The following is a 23962-nucleotide window of genomic DNA, read 5'->3' on the forward strand; positions in this document are numbered from 1 at the left end:
AATAGTGGTCCTAAAACAGAACCTTGAGGAACACCGAAACATACAGTTGATTTGTCACATCCTATGTACCCGCCCCCCCATGCCCCCTACACTCCCTACAAAAAGATGGTATAAGAATACATTTTATTCAAGAAACAGTGCATACAAAAACCAGTACCTGGTTTACTTCCATATTGAAATAAAAATGAAAAGGTTCAGATAAACAGCCCTTCTCTAAATTCTGTGGCCTAAAACAATCCACTTTTTCAATGTTTATTATACTACCAATGTTGTCTTTGAACTCACAACATTGAGGCCAATATTACCGTTGCTAATTATCACTCGCTTTGAGAAATACCGCTCACACGCTAGATGTACATATAGTCACTACGCAATAGAAACTTTCTCCATTTGAAAAATATCCTTATCTATATCATTCTTATTTGAATTTATCATGTTAAATGTGACTTTACTTCATTATTTGTTAGCTCACAAAATGAAGGGTTTGTTAACTTCTTATCCGTCCCACCTGGCCAACATCCAGTGAAAGTGCAGAGCGCGAAATTCAAACTACAGATTTATAAATATTTAACTTTCATAAAACCACAGGTTTAATACATCAAAATAAAGCTTAACTTCTTGTTAATCCAGCCGCTGTGTCAGATTTCAAAAAGGCTTTACAGCGAAAGCACACCATGCGATTATCTGAGGACAGCACCCCGCGTACAAAAGCATGAAAACATTTTTCAACCAGGCAGATGCGCCATGAAAGTCAGAAATAGCGATATAATAAATGCCTTACCTTTGATGATCTTCTTCTGTTGGCACTCCAAAAGGTTCCAGATACATCACAAGTGGTCCTTTTGTTCAATAATGTCCTTCTTTATATCCATAAAAACTCAGTTTAGCTGGCGCGCTTCAGTCAATAATCCACCCAGTTTCCCTCCATCAAAATGCATACAAAATTAATCCCAAGTGTTACTAATAAACTTTTCCAAACAAGTCAAACAACATTTATAATCAAACCTTCGGTACCCTAATATGTAAATAAACAATACAATTTAAGAATCGTTATTGTCTTTACCGGAGAAAAATACCAAAGAACGCACTTTCTTCCACGCGCTTGGAAACACTACAGCCAAAATGGGAGCCACCTAGAAAAACTACAATTTCTGGCTCCTTTTTCCAAAACCCAGCATGAAACTCTTTCTAAAGACTGTTGACATCTAGTGGAAGCCCTAGGAACTGCAATCTGGGAGGATTTCGCCTTACATTTACATTACATTTAAGTCATTTAGCAGATGCTCTTATCTTATAATAAAAGTGACAGCCATTGAAAACAGTGGTAGGCTGAATTTTTTTTTGGGGGGGGGGTGGTTTGTCCTCAGGGTTTTGCCTGCCATATCAGTTCTGTTATACTCACAGACATAATTTGAACAGTTTTAGAAACATTAGAGGGTTTTCTATCCACATCTACCGATAATATGCATATCCTAACTTTGGGCACGCTTTTCATCCGGATGCGAAAATACTTCCCCCTACCCAAGAAAGGTTAAAGGAGAGAAAGAAAGAGAGAGAGGCGCTAAGCTCCATTTTTACAAGACCGGGCCAAGCCACAGCCTATGAAGACCGGGCCAAGCCACAGCCTCCGAAGACCGGGCCAAGCCACAGCCTCCGAAGACCGGGCCAAGCCACAGCCTCCGAAGACCGGGCCAAGCCACAGCCTCCGAAGACCGGGCCAAGCCACAGCCTCCGAAGAAGACCGGGCCAAGCCAAAAGCATAATTTGCGGTCGGGGAGGGCCAATCATAACTGAGGAATTGAGTAGTACCTTGTGGTGTAAAGTCACAGAAAGCCTGTAGCTACGGGTGGAAAAATCATTTCCAATCAATCAAATTCATAATTCTGTGTGTGTGTGTGTGTGTGTGTGTGTGTGGACAGCTTGCCATGTCCCAAATGGTAGCCTATTCCCTACTTAGTACACTACTTTTTGGAAGGGCTCGGGTCAAAAGTAGTGCACTCTATAGGGAATAGGGTGCCACCCTAAACAATCTTTATGATCTTCAGTCTCCTAATGAGAAATAAACAAGAAGTGTCATCCTCTCCTGTTCAGTCCATTAACCCTTCTGTTACAGCGTGTTGTGGATCCTGAACTGTATTGAGACAGAGAGGAGCGGAATGATGATGACATTTAATCAATCTTAATGGTCCAATTACACAGACAGCTTACGTAGTACTGCATAGCAATGGTTGACGCTTCACCGGCAGTTACCTAGCAACAAGAGAGGTTACATACAGAGCACATTGCAGAATAGCTGTACTCATACAGCAATGACTACATTAAACTGGAATAAATGTGTCACTTGTTTTGCTGTTAACTACATTGTGACTTTAAAAGAGGGGATTTTGACTGTGTGTGTGTGTGTGTGTCTGTGTGTGTCTGTGTGCGGGTGTGTTTATGCATGCAAGTGTGTGCATAGCCTAAACACGTGTCTGTTAGTGTGCCCTCGAGGTCAGATAGGCTAACGTACTGATATTTCCATAGGGAATCATTTAAATCGACCAGTTTTCCTAGGAAAGGTTTCCACTAATCATAGAACATCCATCAATTTAAATGAATTCATTAATGGAGGGTGGAGGGAGGGAGCATTAGAAAAAAGGGGGAGAGAGAGAGAGAGAGATGGAGGGAGGGAGCATTAGAAAAAGGGAGGAGAGAGAGATGGAGGGAGAGAGCATTAGAAAAAGGGAGAGAGAGAGAGATGGAGGGAGGGAGCATTAGAAAAAGGGAGGGAGAGAGAGAGAGAGAGCATTAGAAAAAGGGAGAGAGAGAGATGGAGGGAGGGAGGGAGCATTAGAAAAAGGGGAGAGAGAGAGATGGATGGAGGGAGGGAGAGCATTAGAAAAAGGAGAGGGATGGAGGGAGAGAGCATTAGAGAGAGATGGAGATGGAGGGAGAGCATTAGAAAAAAGAGAGAGAGAGATGGAGGGAGAGATTGGATGGAGGAGAGAGCATTAGAAAAAAGAGAGGAGATGGAGAGAGAGATGGAGGAGAGAGAGCATTAGATGGAGGGAGGGAGGGGCATTAGAAAAAGGGAGAGAGAGATGGAGGGAGTGAGCATTAGAGAAAAGGGAGGAGAGAGAGATGGAGGGAGAACATTAGAAAAAGGGAGAGAGAGAGATGGAGGGGGAGCATTAGAAAAAGGGAGGGGGAGGGAGAGAGAGAGCATTAGAGAAAGGGAGAGAGAGAGCGATGGAGGGAGGGAGAGAGCATTAGAAAAAGGGAGAGAGAGAGATGGAGGGAGGGAGCATTAGAAAAAGGGAGGAGAGAGAGAGAGAGAGATGGAGGGAGAGAGCATTAGAAAAAGGGAGAGAGAGAGAGATGGAGGGAGAGAGCATTAGAAAAAGGGAGAGAGAGAGAGATGGAGGGAGAGAGCATTAGAAAAAGGGAGAGAGAGAGATGGAGGGAGAGAGCATTAGAAAAAGGGGGAGAGAGAGAGATGGAGGGAGAGAGCATTAGAAAAAGGGAGAGAGAGAGAGAGAGATGGAGGGCACATTAGAGTGAGAGAGGAAGAGAGTAAGATTTGTGACCTGTTGCCACAAGAAAAGGGCAACCAGTGAAGAACAAACACCATTGTAAATACAACCTATATTTATGTTTATTTATTTTCCTTTTTGTACTTTAACTATTTGCACATTGTTTCAACACGGTATATATACATAATACGACATTTGAAATGTCTTTATTGTTTTGGAACTTTTGTGAGTGTAATGTTTACTGTTAATTTGTTATTGTTCATTTCACTTTTGTTTATTATCTACTTCACTTGCTTTGGCAATGTTAACGTATGTTTTCCATGCCAATAAAGCCCCTTAAATTGAATTTGAGAGAGAGAGAGAGAGAGAGAGAGAGGGAGAGAGAGAGAGAGATGGAGGGGACATTAGAGAGAGAAGAAGAGAAAGGGAGAGAGAGAGAGATGGAGGGAACATTAGAGAGAGAAGAAGAGAAAGGGTGAGAGAGAGAGAGAGATGGAGGAAACATTAGAGAGAGAAGAAGAGAAAGGGAGAGAGAAAGATGGAGGGAACATTAGAGAGAGAAGAAGAGAAAGGGAGAGAGAGAGAGAGAGATGGAGGGAACATTAGAGAGAGAAGAAGAGAAATGGGGAGAGAGAGAGATGGAGGGAACATTAGAGAGAGAGGAAGAGAAAGGGGGAGAGAGAGAGAGATGGAGGGAACATTAGAGAGAGAAGAAGAGAAATGGGGAGAGAGAGAGATGGAGGGAACATTAGAGAGAGGAAGAGAAAGGGGGAGAGAGGGAGAGAGATGGAGGGAACATTAGAGAGAGAGGAAGAGAAAGGGGGAGAGAGAGAGAGATGGAGGGAACATTAGAGAGAGAGAGACGGCAATGAAGAGTAAACTCTGCTGTTAGTGACCGACGCCCTTCAGGCTTGATTTAATACACTCAACCACAACTACATATCCATATCTTTATCTACCCCCCGACCTGTCCCCCCGACTGGACCAACTGCCTGGCCGGCCGGACCTAAAGAGTGAGAAAAGGGAAGGAGAGGAGAAGGTGTAAGGGGAAGAGGGGAGGGATTTAAAAAAATATTGTGTTATTGACTGTACGCTTGTTTATTCCATGTGTAACTCTGTGTTGTTGTTTTTGTCAAACTGCGTTGCTTTATATTGGCCAGGTCGCAGTTGCAAATGAGAACTTGTTCTCAACTAGCCTACCTGGTTAAATAAAGGTTACATTTTTTTATATAAAAAAGAGGGGGTGTTAGGGGAGTGAGAAGGGGGATTCATTTTTGAAATATTTTTATTTATTTCACCTTTATTTAACCAGGTGAAAATACAATATTTCTGGTTATGGAAAACATATTTCACAGCGGTTTAGATGACACAATTATTTTCTACACAATACTTGCTTGTTTTATCACATTAACTGAAATTAAAATTGAACTATTAGAATTTTAGCAACCAGGAAATGGCTGAGCGATTTCTGCACAGTGCATCTTTAAGTTAAGGTTTGGGATAGGGTTAAAATAACAACCACAACAACAACAACAACAACAACAACACCATGAGTGTCCACAACGTCCTAGCAAAACACAAGCCTACTTGATGGTAATAGTGCTCACCGTTGCCCCTATGGGCGGGTTTCAAAGGCATCTCCCGACATCCTCGGGACATGGACGGATGTCCAATTTTGAAGTGAATCTTGAGCGACCTGGCTGCAAATGGGACCATGGATTACATGTATATTGACAAAATGCAGACACACACACAGACAAACATACACACACAGACAAACACGCACGCATACACACACACACACACACACACACACACACACACACACACACACACACACACACACACACACACACACACACACACACACACACACACACACACACATTGGGGGATTATAAAGGGAAGTGTGTGTATGTGAGGGGAGGTCCCACTGGTGATTGATATTAGATCTAGAAAGACCCGGCACCAACGGCATCTCAACTTCATCTAGTGGTTGCTCCACTCATCCTTCTCTCTCTCTCTCTCTCTCTCTCTCTCTCTCTCTCTCTCTCTCTCTATCTTCCCAGTCTCTCTTTCTCTCTGTCTGTCCGTCTGTCCCTCTTTCTCTCTCTCTCTCTCTCTCTCTCTCTCTCTCTCTCTCTCTCTATCTTCCCGGTCTCTCTTTCTCTCTGTCTGTCTGTCTCCTCTCTCTCTCTCTCTCTCTCTCTCTCTCTCTCTCTCTCTGTGTCTTTTTCTATTTATTCTCTCTCTCTCTCTCTCTCTCTCTCTCTCTCTCTCTCTTTTCTATTTATTCTGTCTCTTTCTCTTTCTCTCTCTCTCTCTCTCTCTCTCTCTGTCTCTCACTTTTTCCTCTCTCTGTCTTTGTCTCTCTTTTCTCTCTCTGTCTCTCTCTCTCCCCCTCTCTGTGTCTCTCTTCTCCCCCTCACTCTCTATTTCCTCTCTCTCTCTCTGTTTCCCTCTCTCTCTGTTTCCCTCTCTCTCTGTCTTTCTCTATTTATTTCCTCCCTCCCTCTCACTCCTTTCTTTTCCTTCCTGTCTCAGTCTCTCTCTCTGCCCCACTTCCCTGATCCATATCTGTCATTCTCAGTCTCTCCCTCTGCCCCACTTCCCTTATCCATATCTGTCATTCTCAGTCTCTCCCTCTGCCCCACTTCCCTGATCCATATCTGTCATTCTCAGTCTCTCCCTCTGCCCCACTTCCCTGATCCATATCTGTCATTCTCAGTCTCTCCCTCTGCCCCACTTCCCTGATCCATATCTGTCATTCTCAGTCTCTCCCTCTGCCCCACTTCCCTGATCCATATCTGTCATTCTCAGTCTGCCCCACTTCCCTCTGTCATTCTCAGTCTCTGCCTCTGCCCCACTTCCCTGATCCATATCTGTCATTCTCAGTCTCTCTCTCTGCCCCACTTCCCTGATCCATATCTGTCATTCTCAGTCTCTCCCTCTGCCCCACTTCCCTGATCCATATCTGTCATTCTCAGTCTCTCCCTCTGCCCCACTTCCCAACTCTCCTGATCTGTCTTCCTCTGTATCTTTAGCCTCCCCTCTCACCCTCATCACTCTCTCCCCTCAATGTATTCTCTCTCTCCTGATGTCTATAGGCCTTCAACTTTAACATGTATTACCTAAATCAGTGAGCCCATTCCTTACTGTCACTTGGGAAAAAGTGGAACTGTACAATGTCATTCATAATTCATGATTTTCTAACTGGCCATTACCAGTAGTCTGTACTGTGGCGGTTGGAGTAAACGTCACAGCGAGCGTTCAAAACGCGTTTGCCGCGTGTTGGGAGGAGCTGGTGCTAAAGCGGCGCGTCAGTACCAGCGGCAGGAATACTGCCGAGTCCAAATGCGCATTAGAGTTCCTTCTGTTCGAGGAGAGAGACGATGAGGACTTTGCTTGGTGAACGAAAGGAAGGAAGAACGCGAAGTGGTACTCAACCGAGGAGGCTGGCAGAGAAACGGTGCAATGATTTTAGCCAGTCAGGCTTGACGCATAATCCTACTCCCGCCCCAGCCACACTGTTCGTTGGAGAGAGTCTTGCCTGCTTCAACTCAAATCCTCACCAGAGGAGATTTACAGAGGACTGCTGTCTGATTCACACGCCCGCATACCTGGGAAAGGCAATGTCCTTGACCCATTCCACTGCATAGCAGAGGAGGTGGCACTATATGAAGACATTTTGTCCATTAGAAATGACATAGGCTATTTTCGTCTTTTTTTTTGTAAAGACACAATTGGATAGCTGTCATTCCACTATTTAATGCGCACCGAGACTTGGAAGGAAGTTGCCAATATGGCTCTTTGATCATTCCGTTATAGCTACGGGAGAGTTGGAGTCATAATGACAGCGCTCCCGCTGGTCTCGCTGCCCGCCTGCTGCTGATGGTAACATCTAGGATGTCTTTTAACGGTCTCAGGATCCAGAACCAACCAATTTATCAATGGAGGAGGAGACTGACACCCCCAAGATCAACAACAGCTTCCTACGCGACCACAACTATGCCACAGAAGGTATGCATCGAAAAACAAGCTAGACTATTCTTCACCACATACGTCCACTGCTCTGTTTATTCCATAGAGTATGTAGGGTAGCCTACACCGGTTGTACTTTAAAGAAGGCCGAGTATTCCGCATATCGGTCATGATGAGAGATTTATTGATTTATCCCCATCAGAAGAATACTTAGTGTCATTATAGTGTCCCGACCCGGACACTTATCGATCTTGCGTGGTGTCATGTAGACTACCGATTGTTTCGGATGCGCGTTTATGGAGAGTGGCGGTCTACTGGTCTGGCCTACTCCATACCCACTGGGCCCAAACTGGTTGAATCAATGTTGTTTCCACATCATTTCAATGGAATTACTTTGAACCAACGTGGAATAGACGTAACAGTCTGTGCCCAGAGGGGAGTCTCTCCTGCTCCATATTTAGGAACTGATAGAACCGATCTAGATATCTGTTCCACTGACTGGCCTGACTGAATGAATGAATGGGCTATGAATGGTACGTGAAGCGCCTTGAATGGGGGGGGGGGGGGGGGGGGGGTGTGTATCTGTGAGGTTGGATCATTCTAGAAAGTGTGACTGGATTCAGCACCATGGACAGAGTACAGCCTCCTACAGTGCTGTATTTGATCCCAGTGCCTGGCTGTGTCTGCCTCTCTCTGTCTGGCTAATTGATTAGTCCAGTGATTTACTGATATCATTAAGTCCCATCCTTAGCATGATCTAATTAACGATAGCCCCAGTCACTGATCACGTCTATTGATTAACCCGAACTAACTGATGCTAATGTAACTGATGCTGTGAGACTAACCAGTTGAAACCAGTCTGATCATGAGATATCTAACCACGTGAAGTGAAACAGAATGGTGAGCATAGTCCTCTGTCTGGTTCTACGAGGCTATGTGAAACCAGTCTCTGGTCCCCAATGGAAGGATGAATGGTAGCCCCTAGGACCCGTCTGAATATCCAACCCCTCCACTTCTTATCTCCCTGCGTCTCCTGCATCATACCTCCCTAACAGAGTCTCTTTTTGTCACTCAATTCAATGTCAAAGGGCTTTATTGGCATGGGAAATATGTGTTCACGTTGCCAAAGCAAGTGGAATAGACAACAAGGGAAACGTGTTCACGTTGCCAAAGCAAGTGGAATAGACAACAAGGGAAATATGTGTTCACGTTGCCAAAGCAAGTGGAATAGACAACAAGGGAAACATGTGTTCACGTTGCCAAAGCAAGTGGAATAGACAACAAGGGAAACATGTGTATACGTTGCCAAAGCAAGTGGAATAGACAACAAGGAAACATGTGTTTACGTTGCCAAAGCAAGTGGAATAGACAACAAGGAAACAGACAACAAGTGGAAAACATGTGTTGCCAAAGCAAGTAGAATAGACAACAAGGGAAATATTGTTCCAAAGCAAGTGGAATAGACAACAAGGAAACATGTGTTTACGTTGCCAAAGCAAGTGGAATAGACAACAAGGGAAACATGTGCAAGTGGAATAGACAACAAGGGAAATATGTGTTCACGTTGCCAAAGCAAGTTGACAACAAGGGAAATATGTGTTTACGTTGCCAAAGCAAGTGGAATAGACAACAAGGGAAACATGTGTTCATGTTGCAAGGGAAACATGTGTTTAGCAAGTGGAATAGACAACAAGCAAGTGGAATAGAAAACGTTGCCAAAGCAAGTGGAATAGACAACAAGTGGGAAACATGTGTTTACGTTGCCAAAGCAAGTGGAATAGACAACAAGGGAAATATGTGTTTACGTTGCCAAAGCAAGTGGAATAGACAACAAGGGAAACATGTGTTCACGTTGCCAAAGCAAGTGGAATAGACAACAAGGGAAACATGTGTTCACGTTGCCAAAGCAAGTAGAATAGACAACAAGGGAAATATGTGTTCACGTTGCCAAAGCAAGTGGAATAGACAACAAGGGAAATATGTGTTTACGTTGCCAAAGCAAGTGGAATAGACAACAAGGGAAACATGTGTTCACGTTGCCAAAGCAAGTAGAATAGACAACAAGGGAAATATGTGTTCACGTTGCCAAAGCAAGTGGAATAGACAACAAGGAAATATGTGTTTACGTTGCCAAAGCAAGTGGAATAGACAACAAGGGAAACATGTGTTCACGTTGCCAAAGCAAGTAGAATAGACAACAAGGGAAATATGTGTTTACGTTGCCAAAGCAAGTGGAATAGACAACAAGGGAAATAAACAACGGAAATAAACAATCAGAAATGAACATTAAACATTACACTCACAAAAGTAGTAAAATAATATAGGCATTTCAAATGTTATATTATTGTCTATGTGCATTGTTGTAACAATGTTCAAGCAGTTGAATTATAAAAGGGAAAATAAATAAACAGATAAATCTAGTTTTTATTTACACTGGTGTTTGTTCTCCACTTTTCTTGTGGTAACAGGTCACAAGTCTTGCCGCTGTGGTGGCACACTGTGGGGTGTTTGTTCTCCACTTTTCTTGTGGTAACAGGTCACAAGTCTTGCCGCTGTGGTGGCACACTGTGGGGCATCCTGATTGGCGCAGCGGTCTAAGGCATTGCATCTCAGTGCTAATGGCGTCACTACAGACACCCTGGTTTGAATCCAGGCTGTATCACAACCTGCTGTGATTGGGAGTCCCATAGGGCGGTGCACAATTGGTCCAGCATCATCCTGGTTTGGCTGGGGTTATGGCCATCATTGTAAATAAGAATTTGTTCTTAAATGACTTGCCTAATAAAAAAATAAACTGTGATAGTATGGGATTTTATAAAGATTGGATTTGTTTTCAAATCAAAATATGTGTGTGCAATCAATGGAAAATATACAGTATGTTTCTCTTTCTCTCTCTGGACAAACATGAGACCTCTATAGAGCGGCAGACAGAGAGGGAGGGTGGGTGGGGGTTAATCCAGGTGGTAAATAAAGGGTGTATCTCCTCAGCTTTAGAGGCCTGTCTGTCTCGTCCGTCTGGGGAGCTCATATGGAAGAGAACCCATCTTTGTTTCGTTAGAGCTAGAAACCACACTATTGACAACCCCTATAGTGATAGAAACCACACTATAGACAACCCCTATAGTGATAGAAACCACACTATAGACAACCACCGTAGTGATAGAAACCACACTATAGACAACCCCTATAGTGATAGAAACCACACTATAGACAACCACCGTAGTGATAGAAACCACACTATAGACAACCACCGTAGTGATAGAAACCACACTATAGACAACCACCGTAGTGATAGAAACCACACTATAGACAACCACCGTAGTGATAGAAACCAGTCTTGGTTTGCGTATTTGTTTTGTTAGAGCTAGAAACCACACTATAGACAACCACCGTAGTGATAGAAACCACACTATAGACAACCCCCATAGTGATAGAAACCACACTATAGACAACCACCGTAGTGATAGAAACCACACTATAGACAACCACCGTAGTGATAGAAACCAGTCTTGGTTTGCGTATTTGTTTTGTTAGAGCTAGAAACCACACTATAGACAACCACCGTAGTGATAGAAACCACACTATAGACAACCACCGTAGTGATAGAAACCACACTATAGACAACCACCGTAGTGATAGAAACCACACTATAGACAACCACCAGTCTTAGTTTGATAGAAACCACACTATAGTGATAGAAACCACACTATAGACAACCACCGTAGTGATAGAAACCACACTATAGACAACCAACCGTAGTGATAGAAACCACACTATAGACAACCACCGTAGTGATAGAAACCACACTATAGATTTAGTGATAGAAACCCCATAGTGATAGAAACCACACTATAGACAACAACCATAGTGATAGAAACCACACTATAGACAACCACCGTAGTGATAGAAACCACACTATAGACAACAACCATAGTGATAGAAACCACACTATAGACAACCACCGTAGTGATAGAAACCACACTATAGACAACCACCGTAGTGATAGAAACCACACTATAGACAACCACCGTAGTGATAGAAACCACACTATAGACAACCACACTATAGACAACCACACTATAGACAACCACCGTAGTGATAGAAACCACCGTAGTGATAGAAACCACACTATAAACAACCACCGTAGTGATAGAAACCACACTATAGACAACCACCGTAGTGATAGAAACCACACTATAGACAGCCCCCATAGTGATAGAAACCACACTATAGACAACCACCGTAGTGATAGAAACCACACTATAGTGATAGAAACCACACTATAGACACCATAGTGATAGAAACCAGTCTATAGACAATTTGTTTAGTGATAGAAACCACACTATAGACAACCACCGTAGACAACCACCGTAGTGATAGAAACCAGTCATGACAACCGTATTTGTTGATAGAAACCACACTATCGGGAACAAACCAGTTGGATGTTGAGAGACTATCCATCTCTAGGTTGTTTAGAGAGCTGTAGTCTATCCTAAATCCAGGCAGATCAGATGCATGTGTTTCAGGAGGAGAGGAGGAGGAATCTCAGAGGTAGTTGTCTGTCTGTGTTACAGTCTAGAAACACATAATCTTGTTTTGGATGCTTGATGTGAGAGATGTATTGGTTTTTAGCTCATTTCAGTGGCTGAGGAGCCAAATGCACTGGACTGGTGTCTATGAGCTTGGCTGTGAAACAATTTGACTTGGATGTGTGCATCAGTTGAACTCTGTCATAAAGTAGTTCCATATAATCTCTCTGTGTCTGTGGATCGAAGATGTCTGGTTTCACTATAGACTAATGAGTTGAGAAACCACACTATAGACAACCACCGTAGTGATAGAAACCACACTATAGACAACCACCGTAGTGATAGAAACCACACTATAGACAACCACCGTAGTGATAGAAACCACACTATAGACAACCCCCATAGTGATAGAAACCACACTATAGACAACCACCGTAGTGATAGAAACCACACTATAGACAACCACCGTAGTGATAGAAACCACACTATAGACAACCACCGTAGTGATAGAAACCACACTATAGACATTTGTTTTGTAGTGATAGAAACCACACTATAACCAGCCCCCATAGTGATAGAAACCACACTATAGACAACCCCATAGTGATAGAAACCACACTATAGACAACCACCGTAGTGATAGAAACCACACTATAGACAACCACCGTAGTGATAGAAACCAGTCTTGGTTTAATTTGTTTTGTTAGAGCTGTAGAACAAACCAGTATGGATGTTGACAACCATCTCTAGGTAGTGAGAGCTAGAAACCACACTATAGGTCCTTTAGGGACTCCTTCACCACTATGATTTCCTGCTGAGGGAAAAGGAGCTGCTTAAGTCATGTAGAGGATAACGTCTAGGTCCTTTAGAAGGACCCAGTCATGTGGTTTCAGGACTCCTTCACCACTATGACTCCTGTGGGGAAAGGAGCTGCTTAAGTCATGTAGAGGATAACGTCTAGGTCCTTTAGGGACTCCTTCACCACTATGACTCCTGTGGGGAAAGGAGCTGCTTAAGTCATGTAGAGGATAACGTCCTAGGTCCTTTAGGGACTCCTTCACCACTATGACTCCTGTGGGGAAAGGAGCTGCTTAAGTCATGTAGAGGATAACGTCTAGGTCCTTTAGGGACTCCTTCACCACTATGACTCCTGGGGGAAAGGAGCTGCTTAAGTCATGTAGAGGATAACGTCTAGGTCCTTTAGGGACTCCTTCACCACTATGACTCCTGTGGGGAAAGGAGCTGCTTAAGTCATGTAGAGGATAACGTCTAGGTCCTTTAGGGACTCCTTCACCACTATGACTCCTGTGGGGAAAGGAGCTGCTTAAGTCATGTAGAGGATAACGTCTAGGTCCTTTGGGGAAAGGGACTCCTTCAGCTGCTTAAGTCCACTATGACTCCTTCACCACTATGACTCCTGTGGGAAAGGAGCTGCTTAAGTCATGTAGAGGATAACGTCTAGGTCCTTTAGGGACTCCTTCACCACTATGACTCCTGTGGGGGAAAGGAGCTGCTTAAGTCATGTAGAGGATAACGTCTAGGTCCTTTAGGGACTCCTTCACCACTATGACTCCTGTGGGGAAAGGAGCTGCTTAAGTCATGTAGAGGATAACGTCTAGGTCCTTTAGGGACTCCTTCACCACTATGACTCCTGTGGGGAAAGGAGCTGCTTAAGTCATGTAGAGGATAACGTCTAGGTCCTTTAGGGACTCCTTCACCACTATGACTCCTGTGGGGGAAAGGAGCTGCTAAGTCATGTCATGGAGGATAAAGGTCCTTTAGGGACTCCTTCACCACTATGACTCCTGTGGGGAAAGGAGCTGCTTAAGTCATGTAGAGGATAACGTCTAGGTCCTTTAGGGACTCCTTCACCACTATGACTCCTGTGGGGAAAGGAGCTGCTTAAGTCATGTAGAGGATAACGTCTAGGTCCTTTAGGGACTCCTTCACCACTATGACTCCTGTGGGGAAAGGAGCTGCTTAAGTCATGTAGAGGATAACGTCTAGGTCCTTTAGGGACTCCTTCACCACTATGACTCCTGTGGGGGAAAGGAGCTGCTTAAGTCATGTAGAGGATAACGTCTAGGTCCTTTAGGGACTCCTTCACCACTATGACTCCTGTGGGGGAAAGGAGCTGCTTAAGTCATGTAGAGGATAACGTCTAGGTCCTTTAGGGACTCCTTCACCACTATGACTCCTGTGGGGGAAAGGAGCTGCTTAAGTCATGTAGAGGATAACGTCTAGGTCCTTTAGGGACTCCTTCACCACTATGACTCCTGTGGGGAAAGGAGCTGCTTAAGTCATGTAGAGGATAACGTCTAGGTCCTTTAGGGACTCCTTCACCACTATGACTCCTGTGGGGGAAAGGAGCTGCTTAAGTCATGTAGAGGATAACGTCTAGGTCCTTTAGGGACTCCTTCACCACTATGACTCCTGTGGGGGGGAAAGGAGCTGCTTAAGTCATGTAGAGGATAACGTCTAGGTCCTTTAGGGACTCCTTCACCACTATGACTCCTGTGGGGAAAGGAGCTGCTTAAGTCATGTAGAGGATAACGTCTAGGTCCTTTAGGGACTCCTTCACCACTATGACTCCTGTGGGGGAAAGGAGCTGCTTAAGTCATGTAGAGGATAACGTCTAGGTCCTTTAGGGACTCCTTCACCACTATGACTCCTGTGGGGGAAAGGAGCTGCTTAAGTCATGTAGAGGATAACGTCTAGGTCCTTTAGGGACTCCTTCACCACTATGACTCCTGTGGGGAAAGGAGCTGCTTAAGTCATGTAGAGGATAACGTCTAGGTCCTTTAGGGACTCCTTCACCACTATGACTCCTGTGGGGGAAAGGAGCTGCTTAAGTCATGTAGAGGATAACGTCTAGGTCCTTTAGGGACTCCTTCACCACTATGACTCCTGTGGGGAAAGGAGCTGCTTAAGTCATGTAGAGGATAACGTCTAGGTCCTTTAGGGACTCCTTCACCACTATGACTCCTGTGGGGGAAAGGAGCTGCTTAAGTCATGTAGAGGATAACGTCTAGGTCCTTTAGGGACTCCTTCACCACTATGACTCCTGTGGGGAAAGGAGCTGCTTAAGTCATGTAGAGGATAACGTCTAGGTCCTTTAGGGACTCCTTCACCACTATGACTCCTGTGGGGGAAAGGAGCTGCTTAAGTCATGTAGAGGATAACGTCTAGGTCCTTTAGGGACTCCTTCACCACTATGACTCCTGTGGGGAAAGGAGCTGCTTAAGTCATGTAGAGGATAACGTCTAGGTCCTTTAGGGACTCCTTCACCACTATGACTCCTGTGGGGAAAGGAGCTGCTTAAGTCATGTAGAGGATAACGATCTAGGTCCTTTAGGGACTCCTTCACCACTATGACTCCTGTGGGGAAAGGAGCTGCTTAAGTCATGTAGAGGATAACGTCTAGGTCCTTCCTTTAGGGACTCCTTCACCACTATGACTCCTGTGGGGAAAGGAGCTGCTTAAGTCATGTAGAGGATAACGTCTAGGTCCTTTAGGGACTCCTTCACCACTATGACTCCTGTGGGGAAAGGAGCTGCTTAAGTCATGTAGAGGATAACGTCTAGGTCCTTTAGGGACTCCTTCACCACTATGACTCCTGTGGGGAAAGGAGCTGCTTAAGTCATGTAGAGGATAACGTCTAGGTCCTTTAGGGACTCCTTCACCACTATGACTCCTGTGGGGAAAGGAGCTGCTTAAGTCATGTAGAGGATAACGTCTAGGTCCTTTAGGGACTCCTTCACCACTATGACTCCTGTGGGGAAAGGAGCTGCTTAAGTCATGTAGAGGATAACGTCTAGGTCCTTTAGGGACTCCTTCACCACTATGACTCCTGTGGGGGAAAGGAGCTGCTTAAGTCATGTAGAGGATACGTCTAGGTCCTAGGTCCTTTAGGGACTCCTTCACCACTATGACTCCTGTGGGGGAAAGGAGCTGCTTAAGTCATGTAGAGGATAACGTCTAGGTCCTTTAGGGACTCCTTCACCACTATGACTCCTGTGGGGGAAAGGAGCTGCTTAAGTCATGTAGAGGATAACGTCTAGGTCCTTTAGGGACTCCTTCACCACTATGACTCCTGTGGGGAAAGGAGCTGCTTAAGTCATGTAGAGGATAACGTCTAGGTCCTTTAGGGACTCCTTCACCACTATGACTCCTGTGGGGAAAGGAGCTGCTTAAGTCATGTAGAGGATAACGTCTAGGTCCTTTAGGGACTCCTTCACCACTATGACTCCTGTGGGGGAAAGGAGCTGCTTAAGTCATGTAGAGGATAACGTCTAGGTCCTTTAGGGACTCCTTCACCACTATGACTCCTGTGGGGGAAAGGAGCTGCTTAAGTCATGTAGAGGATAACATCTAGGTCCTTTAGGGACTCCTTCACCACTATGACTCCTGTGGAGGAAAGGAGCTGCTTAAGTCATGTAGAGGATAACGTCTAGGTCCTTTAGGGACTCCTTCACCACTATGACTCCTGTGGGGAAAGGAGCTGCTTAAGTCATGTAGAGGATAACGTCTAGGTCCTTTAGGGACTCCTTCACCACTATGACTCCTGTGGGGGAAAGGAGCTGCTTAAGTCATGTAGAGGATAACGTCTAGGTCCTTTAGGGACTCCTTCACCACTATGACTCCTGTGGGGAAAGGAGCTGCTTAAGTCATGTAGAGGATAACGTCTAGGTCCTTTAGGGACTCCTTCACCACTATGACTCCTGTGGGGGAAAGGAGCTGCTTAAGTCATGTAGAGGATAACGTCTAGGTCCTTTAGGGACTCCTTCACCACTATGACTCCTGTGGGGAAAGGAGCTGCTTAAGTCATGTAGAGGATAACGTCTAGGTCCTTTAGGGACTCCTTCACCACTATGACTCCTGTGGGGAAAGGAGCTGCTTAAGTCATGTAGAGGATAACGTCTAGGTCCTTTAGGGACTCCTTCACCACTATGACTCCTGTGGGGAAAGGAGCTGCTTAAGTCATGTAGAGGATAACGTCTAGGTCCTTTAGGGACTCCTTCACCACTATGACTCCTGTGGGGGAAAGGAGCTGCTTAAGTCATGTAGAGGATAACGTCTAGGTCCTTTAGGGACTCCTTCACCACTATGACTCCTGTGGGGAAAGGAGCTGCTTAAGTCATGTAGAGGATAACGTCTAGGTCCTTTAGGGACTCCTTCACCACTATGACTCCTGTGGGGAAAGGAGCTGCTTAAGTCATGTAGAGGATAACGTCTAGGTCCTTTAGGGACTCCTTCACCACTATGACTCCTGTGGGGAAAGGAGCTGCTTAAGTCATGTAGAGGATAACGTCTAGGTCCTTTAGGGACTCCTTCACCACTATGACTCCTGTGGAGGAAATGTAGAGGGAGCTGCTTAAGTCATGTAGAGGATAACGTCTAGGTCCTTTAGGGACTCCTTCACCACTATGACTCCTGTGGGGAAAGGAGCTGCTTAAGTCATGTAGAGGATAACGTCTAGGTCCTTTAGGGACTCCTTCACCACTATGACTCCTGTGGGGGAAAGGAGCTGCTTAAGTCATGTAGAGGATAACGTCTAGGTCCTTTAGGGACTCCTTCACCACTATGACTCCTGTGGAGGAAAGGAGCTGCTTAAGTCATGTAGAGGATAACGTCTAGGTCCTTTAGGGACTCCTTCACCACTATGACTCCTGTGGGGGAAAGGAGCTGCTTAAGTCATGTAGAGGATAACGTCTAGGTCCTTTAGGGACTCCTTCACCACTATGACTCCTGTGGGGAAAGGAGCTGCTTAAGTCATGTAGAGGATAACGTCTAGGTCCTTTAGGGACTCCTTCACCACTATGACTCCTGTGGGGAAAGGAGCTGCTTAAGTCATGTAGAGGATAACGTCTAGGTCCTTTAGGGACTCCTTCACCACTATGACTCCTGTGGGGGAAAGGAGCTGCTTAAGTCATGTAGAGGATAACGTCTAGGTCCTTTAGGGGACTCCTTCACCACTATGACTCCTGTGGGGAAAGGAGCTGCTTAAGTCATGTAGAGGATAACGTCTAGGTCCTTTAGGGACTCCTTCACCACTATGACTCCTGTGGGGGAAAGGAGCTGCTTAAGTCATGTAGAGGATAACGTCTAGGTCCTTTAGGGACTCCTTCACCACTATGACTCCTGTGGGGGAAAGGAGCTGCTTAAGTCATGTAGAGGATAACGTCTAGGTCCTTTAGGGACTCCTTCACCACTATGACTCCTGTGGGGAAAGGAGCTGCTTAAGTCATGTAGAGGATAACGTCTAGGTCCTTTAGGGACTCCTTCACCACTATGACTCCTGTGGGGAAAGGAGCTGCTTAAGTCATGTAGAGGATAACGTCTAGGTCCTTTAGGGACTCCTTCACCACTATGACTCCTGTGGGGAAAGGAGCTGCTTAAGTCATGTAGAGGATAACGTCTAGGTCCTTTAGGGACTCCTTCACCACTATGACTCCTGTGGGGAAAGGAGCTGCTTAAGTCATGTAGAGGATAACGTCTAGGTCCTTTAGGGACTCCTTCACCACTATGACTCCTGTGGGGAAAGGAGCTGCTTAAGTCATGTAGAGGATAACGTCTAGGTCCTTTAGGGACTCCTTCACCACTATGACTCCTGTGGGGAAAGGAGCTGCTTAAGTCATGTAGAGGATAACGACTCCTTCTCCTGTGGGGAAAGGTCCTTTAGGGACTCCTTCACCACTATGACTCCTGTGGGGAAAGGAGCTGCTTAAGTCATGTAGAGGATAACGTCTAGGTCCTTTAGGGACTCCTTCACCACTATGACTCCTGTGGGGAAAGGAGCTGCTTAAGTCATGTAGAGGATAACGTCTAGGTCCTTTAGGGACTCCTTCACCACTATGACTCCTGTGGGGAAAGGAGCTGCTTAAGTCATGTAGAGGATAACGTCTAGGTCCTTTAGGGACTCCTTCACCACTATGACTCCTGTGGGGAAAGGAGCTGCTTAAGTCATGTAGAGGATAACGTCTAGGTCCTTTAGGGACTCCTTCACCACTATGACTCCTGTGGGGAAAGGAGCTGCTTAAGTCATGTAGAGGATAACGTCTAGGTCCTTTAGGGACTCCTTCACCACTATGACTCCTGTGGGGGAAAGGAGCTGCTTAAGTCATGTAGAGGATAACGTCTAGGTCCTTTAGGGACTCCTTCACCACTATGACTCCTGTGGGGAAAGGAGCTGCTTAAGTCATGTAGAGGATAACGTCTAGGTCCTTTAGGGACTCCTTCACCACTATGACTCCTGTGGGGAAAGGAGCTGCTTAAGTCATGTAGAGGATAACGTCTAGGTCCTTTAGGGACTCCTTCACCACTATGACTCCTGTGGGGAAAGGAGCTGCTTAAGTCATGTAGAGGATAACGTCTAGGTCCTTTAGGGACTCCTTCACCACTATGACTCCTGTGGGGAAAGGAGCTGCTTAAGTCATGTAGAGGATAACGTCTAGGTCCTTTAGGGACTCCTTCACCACTATGACTCCTGTGGGGAAAGGAGCTGCTTAAGTCATGTAGAGGATAACGTCTAGGTCCTTTAGGGACTCCTTCACCACTATGACTCCTGTGGGGGAAAGGAGCTGCTTAAGTCATGTAGAGGATAACGTCTAGGTCCTTTAGGGACTCCTTCACCACTATGACTCCTGTGGGGAAAGGAGCTGCTTAAGTCATGTAGAGGATAACGTCTAGGTCCTTTAGGGACTCCTTCACCACTATGACTCCTGTGGGGGAAAGGAGCTGCTTAAGTCATGTAGAGGATAACGTCTAGGTCCTTTAGGGACTCCTTCACCACTATGACTCCTGTGGGGGAAAGGAGCTGCTTAAGTCATGTAGAGGATAACGTCTAGGTCCTTTAGGGACTCCTTCACCACTATGACTCCTGTGGGGAAAGGAGCTGCTTAAGTCATGTAGAGGATAACGTCTAGGTCCTTTAGGGACTCCTTCACCACTATGACTCCTGTGGGGAAAGGAGCTGCTTAAGTCATGTAGAGGATAACGTCTAGGTCCTTTAGGGACTCCTTCACCACTATGACTCCTGTGGGGGAAAGGAGCTGCTTAAGTCATGTAGAGGATAACGTCTAGGTCCTTTAGGGACTCCTTCACCACTATGACTCCTGTGGGGGAAAGGAGCTGCTTAAGTCATGTAGAGGATAACGTCTAGGTCCTTTAGGGACTCCTTCACCACTATGACTCCTGTGGGGAAAGGAGCTGCTTAAGTCATGTAGAGGATAACGTCTAGGTCCTTTAGGGACTCCTTCACCACTATGACTCCTGTGGGGAAAGGAGCTGCTTAAGTCATGTAGAGGATAACGTCTAGGTCCTTTAGGGACTCCTTCACCACTATGACTCCTGTGGAGGAAAGGAGCTGCTTAAGTCATGTAGAGGATAACGTCTAGGTCCTTTAGGGACTCCTTCACCACTATGACTCCTGTGGAGGAAAGGAGCTGCTTAAGTCATGTAGAGGATAACGTCTAGGTCCTTTAGGGACTCCTTCACCACTATGACTCCTGTGTGGGAAAGGAGCTGCTTAAGTCATGTAGAGGATAACGTCTAGGTCCTTTAGGGACTCCTTCACCACTATGACTCCTGTGGGGGAAAGGAGCTGCTTAAGTCATGTAGAGGATAACGTCTAGGTCCTTTAGGGACTCCTTCACCACTATGACTCCTGTGGGGGAAAGGAGCTGCTTAAGTCATGTAGAGGATAACGTCTAGGTCCTTTAGGGACTCCTTCACCACTATGACTCCTGTGGGGAAAGGAGCTGCTTAAGTCATGTAGAGGATAACGTCTAGGTCCTTTAGGGACTCCTTCACCACTATGACTCCTGTGGGGAAAGGAGCTGCTTAAGTCATGTAGAGGATAACGTCTAGGTCCTTTAGGGACTCCTTCACCACTATGACTCCTGTGGGGAAAGGAGCTGCTTAAGTCATGTAGAGGATAACGTCTAGGTCCTTTAGGGACTCCTTCACCACTATGACTCCTGTGGGGGAAAGGAGCTGCTTAAGTCATGTAGAGGATAACGTCTAGGTCCTTTAGGGACTCCTTCACCACTATGACTCCTGTGGGGGAAAGGAGCTGCTTAAGTCATGTAGAGGATAACGTCTAGGTCCTTTTTATTTATTTTTTATTTCACCTTTATTTAACCAGGTAGGCTAGTTGAGAACAAGTTCTCATTTGCAACTGCGACCTGGCCAAGATAAAGCATAGCATTGTGAACAGACAACACAGAGTTACACATGGAGTAAACAATTAACAAGTCAATAACACAGTAGAAAAAAAAAATGGGCAGTCTATATACAATGTGTGCAAAAGGCATGAGGAGGTAGGCGAATAATACAATTTTGCAGATTAACACTGGGGTGATAAATGATCAGATGGTCATGTACAGGTAGAGATATTGGTGTGCAAAAGAGCAGAAAAGTAAATAAATAAATAAAAAAACAGTATAAAAACAGTATGGGAATGAGGTAGGTGAAAATGGGTGGGCTATTTACCAATAGACTATGTACAGCTGCAGCGATCGGTTAGCTGCTCGGATAGCTGATGTTTGAAGTTGGTGAGGGAGATAAAAGTCTCCAACTTCAGCGATTTTTGCAGTTCGTTCCAGTCACAGGCAGCAGAGTACTGGAACGAAAGGCGGCCAAATGAGGTGTTGGCTTTAGGGATGATCAGTGAGATACACCTGCTGGAGCGTGTGCTACGGATGGGTGTTGCCATCGTGACCAGTGAACTGAGATAAGGCGGAGCTTTACCTAGCATGGACTTGTAGATGACCTGGAGCCAGTGGGTCTGGCGACGAATATGTAGCGAGGGCCAGCCGACTAGAGCATACAAGTCGCAGTGGTGGGTGGTATAAGGTGCTTTGGTGACAAAACGGATGGCACTATGATAGACTGCATCCAGTTTGCTGAGTAGAGTGTTGGAAGCCATTTTGTAGATGACATCGCCGAAATCGAGGATCGGTAGGATAGTCAGTTTTACTAGGGTAAGCTTGGCGGCGTGAGTGAAGGAGGCTTTGTTGCGGAATAGAAAGCCGACTCTTGATTTGATTTTCGATTGGAGATGTTTGATGTGAGTCTGGAAGGAGAGTTTGCAGTCTAGCCAGACACCTAGGTACTTATAGATGTCCACATATTCAAGGTCGGAACCATCCAGGGTGGTGATGCTAGTCGGGCATGCGGGTGCAGGCAGCGATCGGTTGAAAAGCATGCATTTGGTTTTACTCGCGTTTAAGAGCAGTTGGAGGCCACGGAAGGAGTGCTGTATGGCATTGAAGCTCGTTTGGAGGTTAGATAGCACAGTGTCCAATGACGGGCCGAAAGTATATAGAATGGTGTCGTCTGCGTAGAGGTGGATCAGGGAATCGCCCGCAGCAAGAGCAACATCATTGATATATACAGAGAAAAGAGTCGGCCCGAGAATTGAACCCTGTGGCACCCCCATAGAGACTGCCAGAGGACCGGACAGCATGCCCTCCGATTTGACACACTGAACTCTGTCTGCAAAGTAATTGGTGAACCAGGCAAGGCAGTCATCCGAGAAACCGAGGCTATTGAGTCTGCCGATAAGAATATGGTGATTGACAGAGTCGAAAGCCTTGGCGAGGTCGATGAAGACGGCTGCACAGTACTGTCTTTTATCGATGGCGGTTATGATATCGTTTAGTACCTTGAGCGTGGCTGAGGTGCACCCGTGACCGGCTCGGAAACCAGATTGCACAGCGGAGAAGGTACGGTGGGATTCGAGATGGTCAGTGACCTGTTTGTTGACTTGGCTTTCGAAGACCTTAGATAGGCAGGGCAGGATGGATATAGGTCTATAGCAGTTTGGGTCCAGGGTGTCTCCGCCTTTGAAGAGGGGGATGACTGCGGCAGCTTTCAATCCTTGGGGATCTCAGACGATATGAAAGAGAGGTTGAACAGGCTGGTAATAGGGGTTGCGACAATGGCGGCAGATAGTTTCAGAAATAGAGGGTCCAGATTGTCAAGCCCAGCTGATTTGTACGGGTCTAGGTTTTGCAGCTCTTTCAGAACATCTGCTATCTGGATTTGGGTAAAGGAGAACCTGGAGAGGCTTGGGCGAGGAGCTGCGGGGGACGGAGCTGTTGGCCGAGGTTGGAGTAGCCAGGCGGAAGGCATGGCCAGCCGTTGAGAAGTGCTTATTGAAGCTTTCGATAATCGTGGATTTATCGGTGGAGACCGTGTTACCTAGCCTCAGTGCAGTGGGCAGCTGGAAGGAGGTGCTCTTGTTCTCCATGGACTTCACAGTGTCCCAGAACTTTTTGGAGTTGGAGCTACAGGATGCAAACTTCTGCCTGAAGAAGCTGGCCTTAGCTTTCCTGACTGACTGCGTGTATTGGTTCCTGACTTCCCTGAACAGTTGCATATCACGGGGGCTATTCGATGCTATTGCAGTCCGCCACAGGATGTTTTTGTGCTGGTCGAGGGCAGTCAGGTCTGGAGTGAACCAAGGGCTGTATCTGTTCTTGGTTCTGCATTTTTTGAACGGAGCATGCTTATCTAAAATGGTGAGGAAGTTACTTTTAAAGAATGACCAGGCATCCTCAACATACCTTTAGGGACTCCTTCACCACTATGACTCCTGTGTGGGAAAGGAGCTGCTTAAGTCATGTAGAGGATAACGTCTAGGTCCTTTAGGGACTCCTTCACCACTATGACTCCTGTGGGGGAAAGGAGCTGCTTAAGTCATGTAGAGGATAACGTCTAGGTCCTTTAGGGACTCCTTCACCACTATGACTCCTGTGGGGGAAAGGAGCTGCTTACGTCATGTAGAGGATAACGTCTAGGTCCTTTAGGGACTCCTTCACCACTATGACTCCTGTGTGGGAAAGGAGCTGCTTAAGTCATGTAGAGGATAACGTCTAGGTCCTTTAGGGACTCCTTCACCACTATGACTCCTGTGGGGGAAAGGAGCTGCTTACG

The 23962-nt window shown here is 45.9% G+C and overlaps 1 protein-coding gene across 2 annotated transcripts in view; it reads left to right on the forward strand.

Annotated features, from left to right (window-relative positions):
• The window catches only part of LOC115127704 (serine/threonine-protein phosphatase 2A 55 kDa regulatory subunit B beta isoform-like), a 73479-nt gene that overhangs the window by 22002 nt on the left and 27515 nt on the right, over positions 1-23962 (forward strand). Inside the window, exon 1 of one of the 2 annotated variants that reach the window (XM_065018214.1) lies at positions 7463-7532. The exons of the other annotated variant lie outside the window; for it this stretch is intronic. Within the exon in view, the coding sequence (XP_064874286.1) occupies positions 7463-7532 (70 nt within the window). Of the gene's footprint in view, positions 1-7462; positions 7533-23962 lie in introns of those variants that run through there. 2 annotated transcript variants of the gene reach the window in all.

Source organism: Oncorhynchus nerka, linkage group LG5 (assembly GCF_034236695.1).
Source record: "Oncorhynchus nerka isolate Pitt River linkage group LG5, Oner_Uvic_2.0, whole genome shotgun sequence".
Classification (NCBI taxonomy): Eukaryota; Metazoa; Chordata; class Actinopteri; order Salmoniformes; family Salmonidae; genus Oncorhynchus; species Oncorhynchus nerka.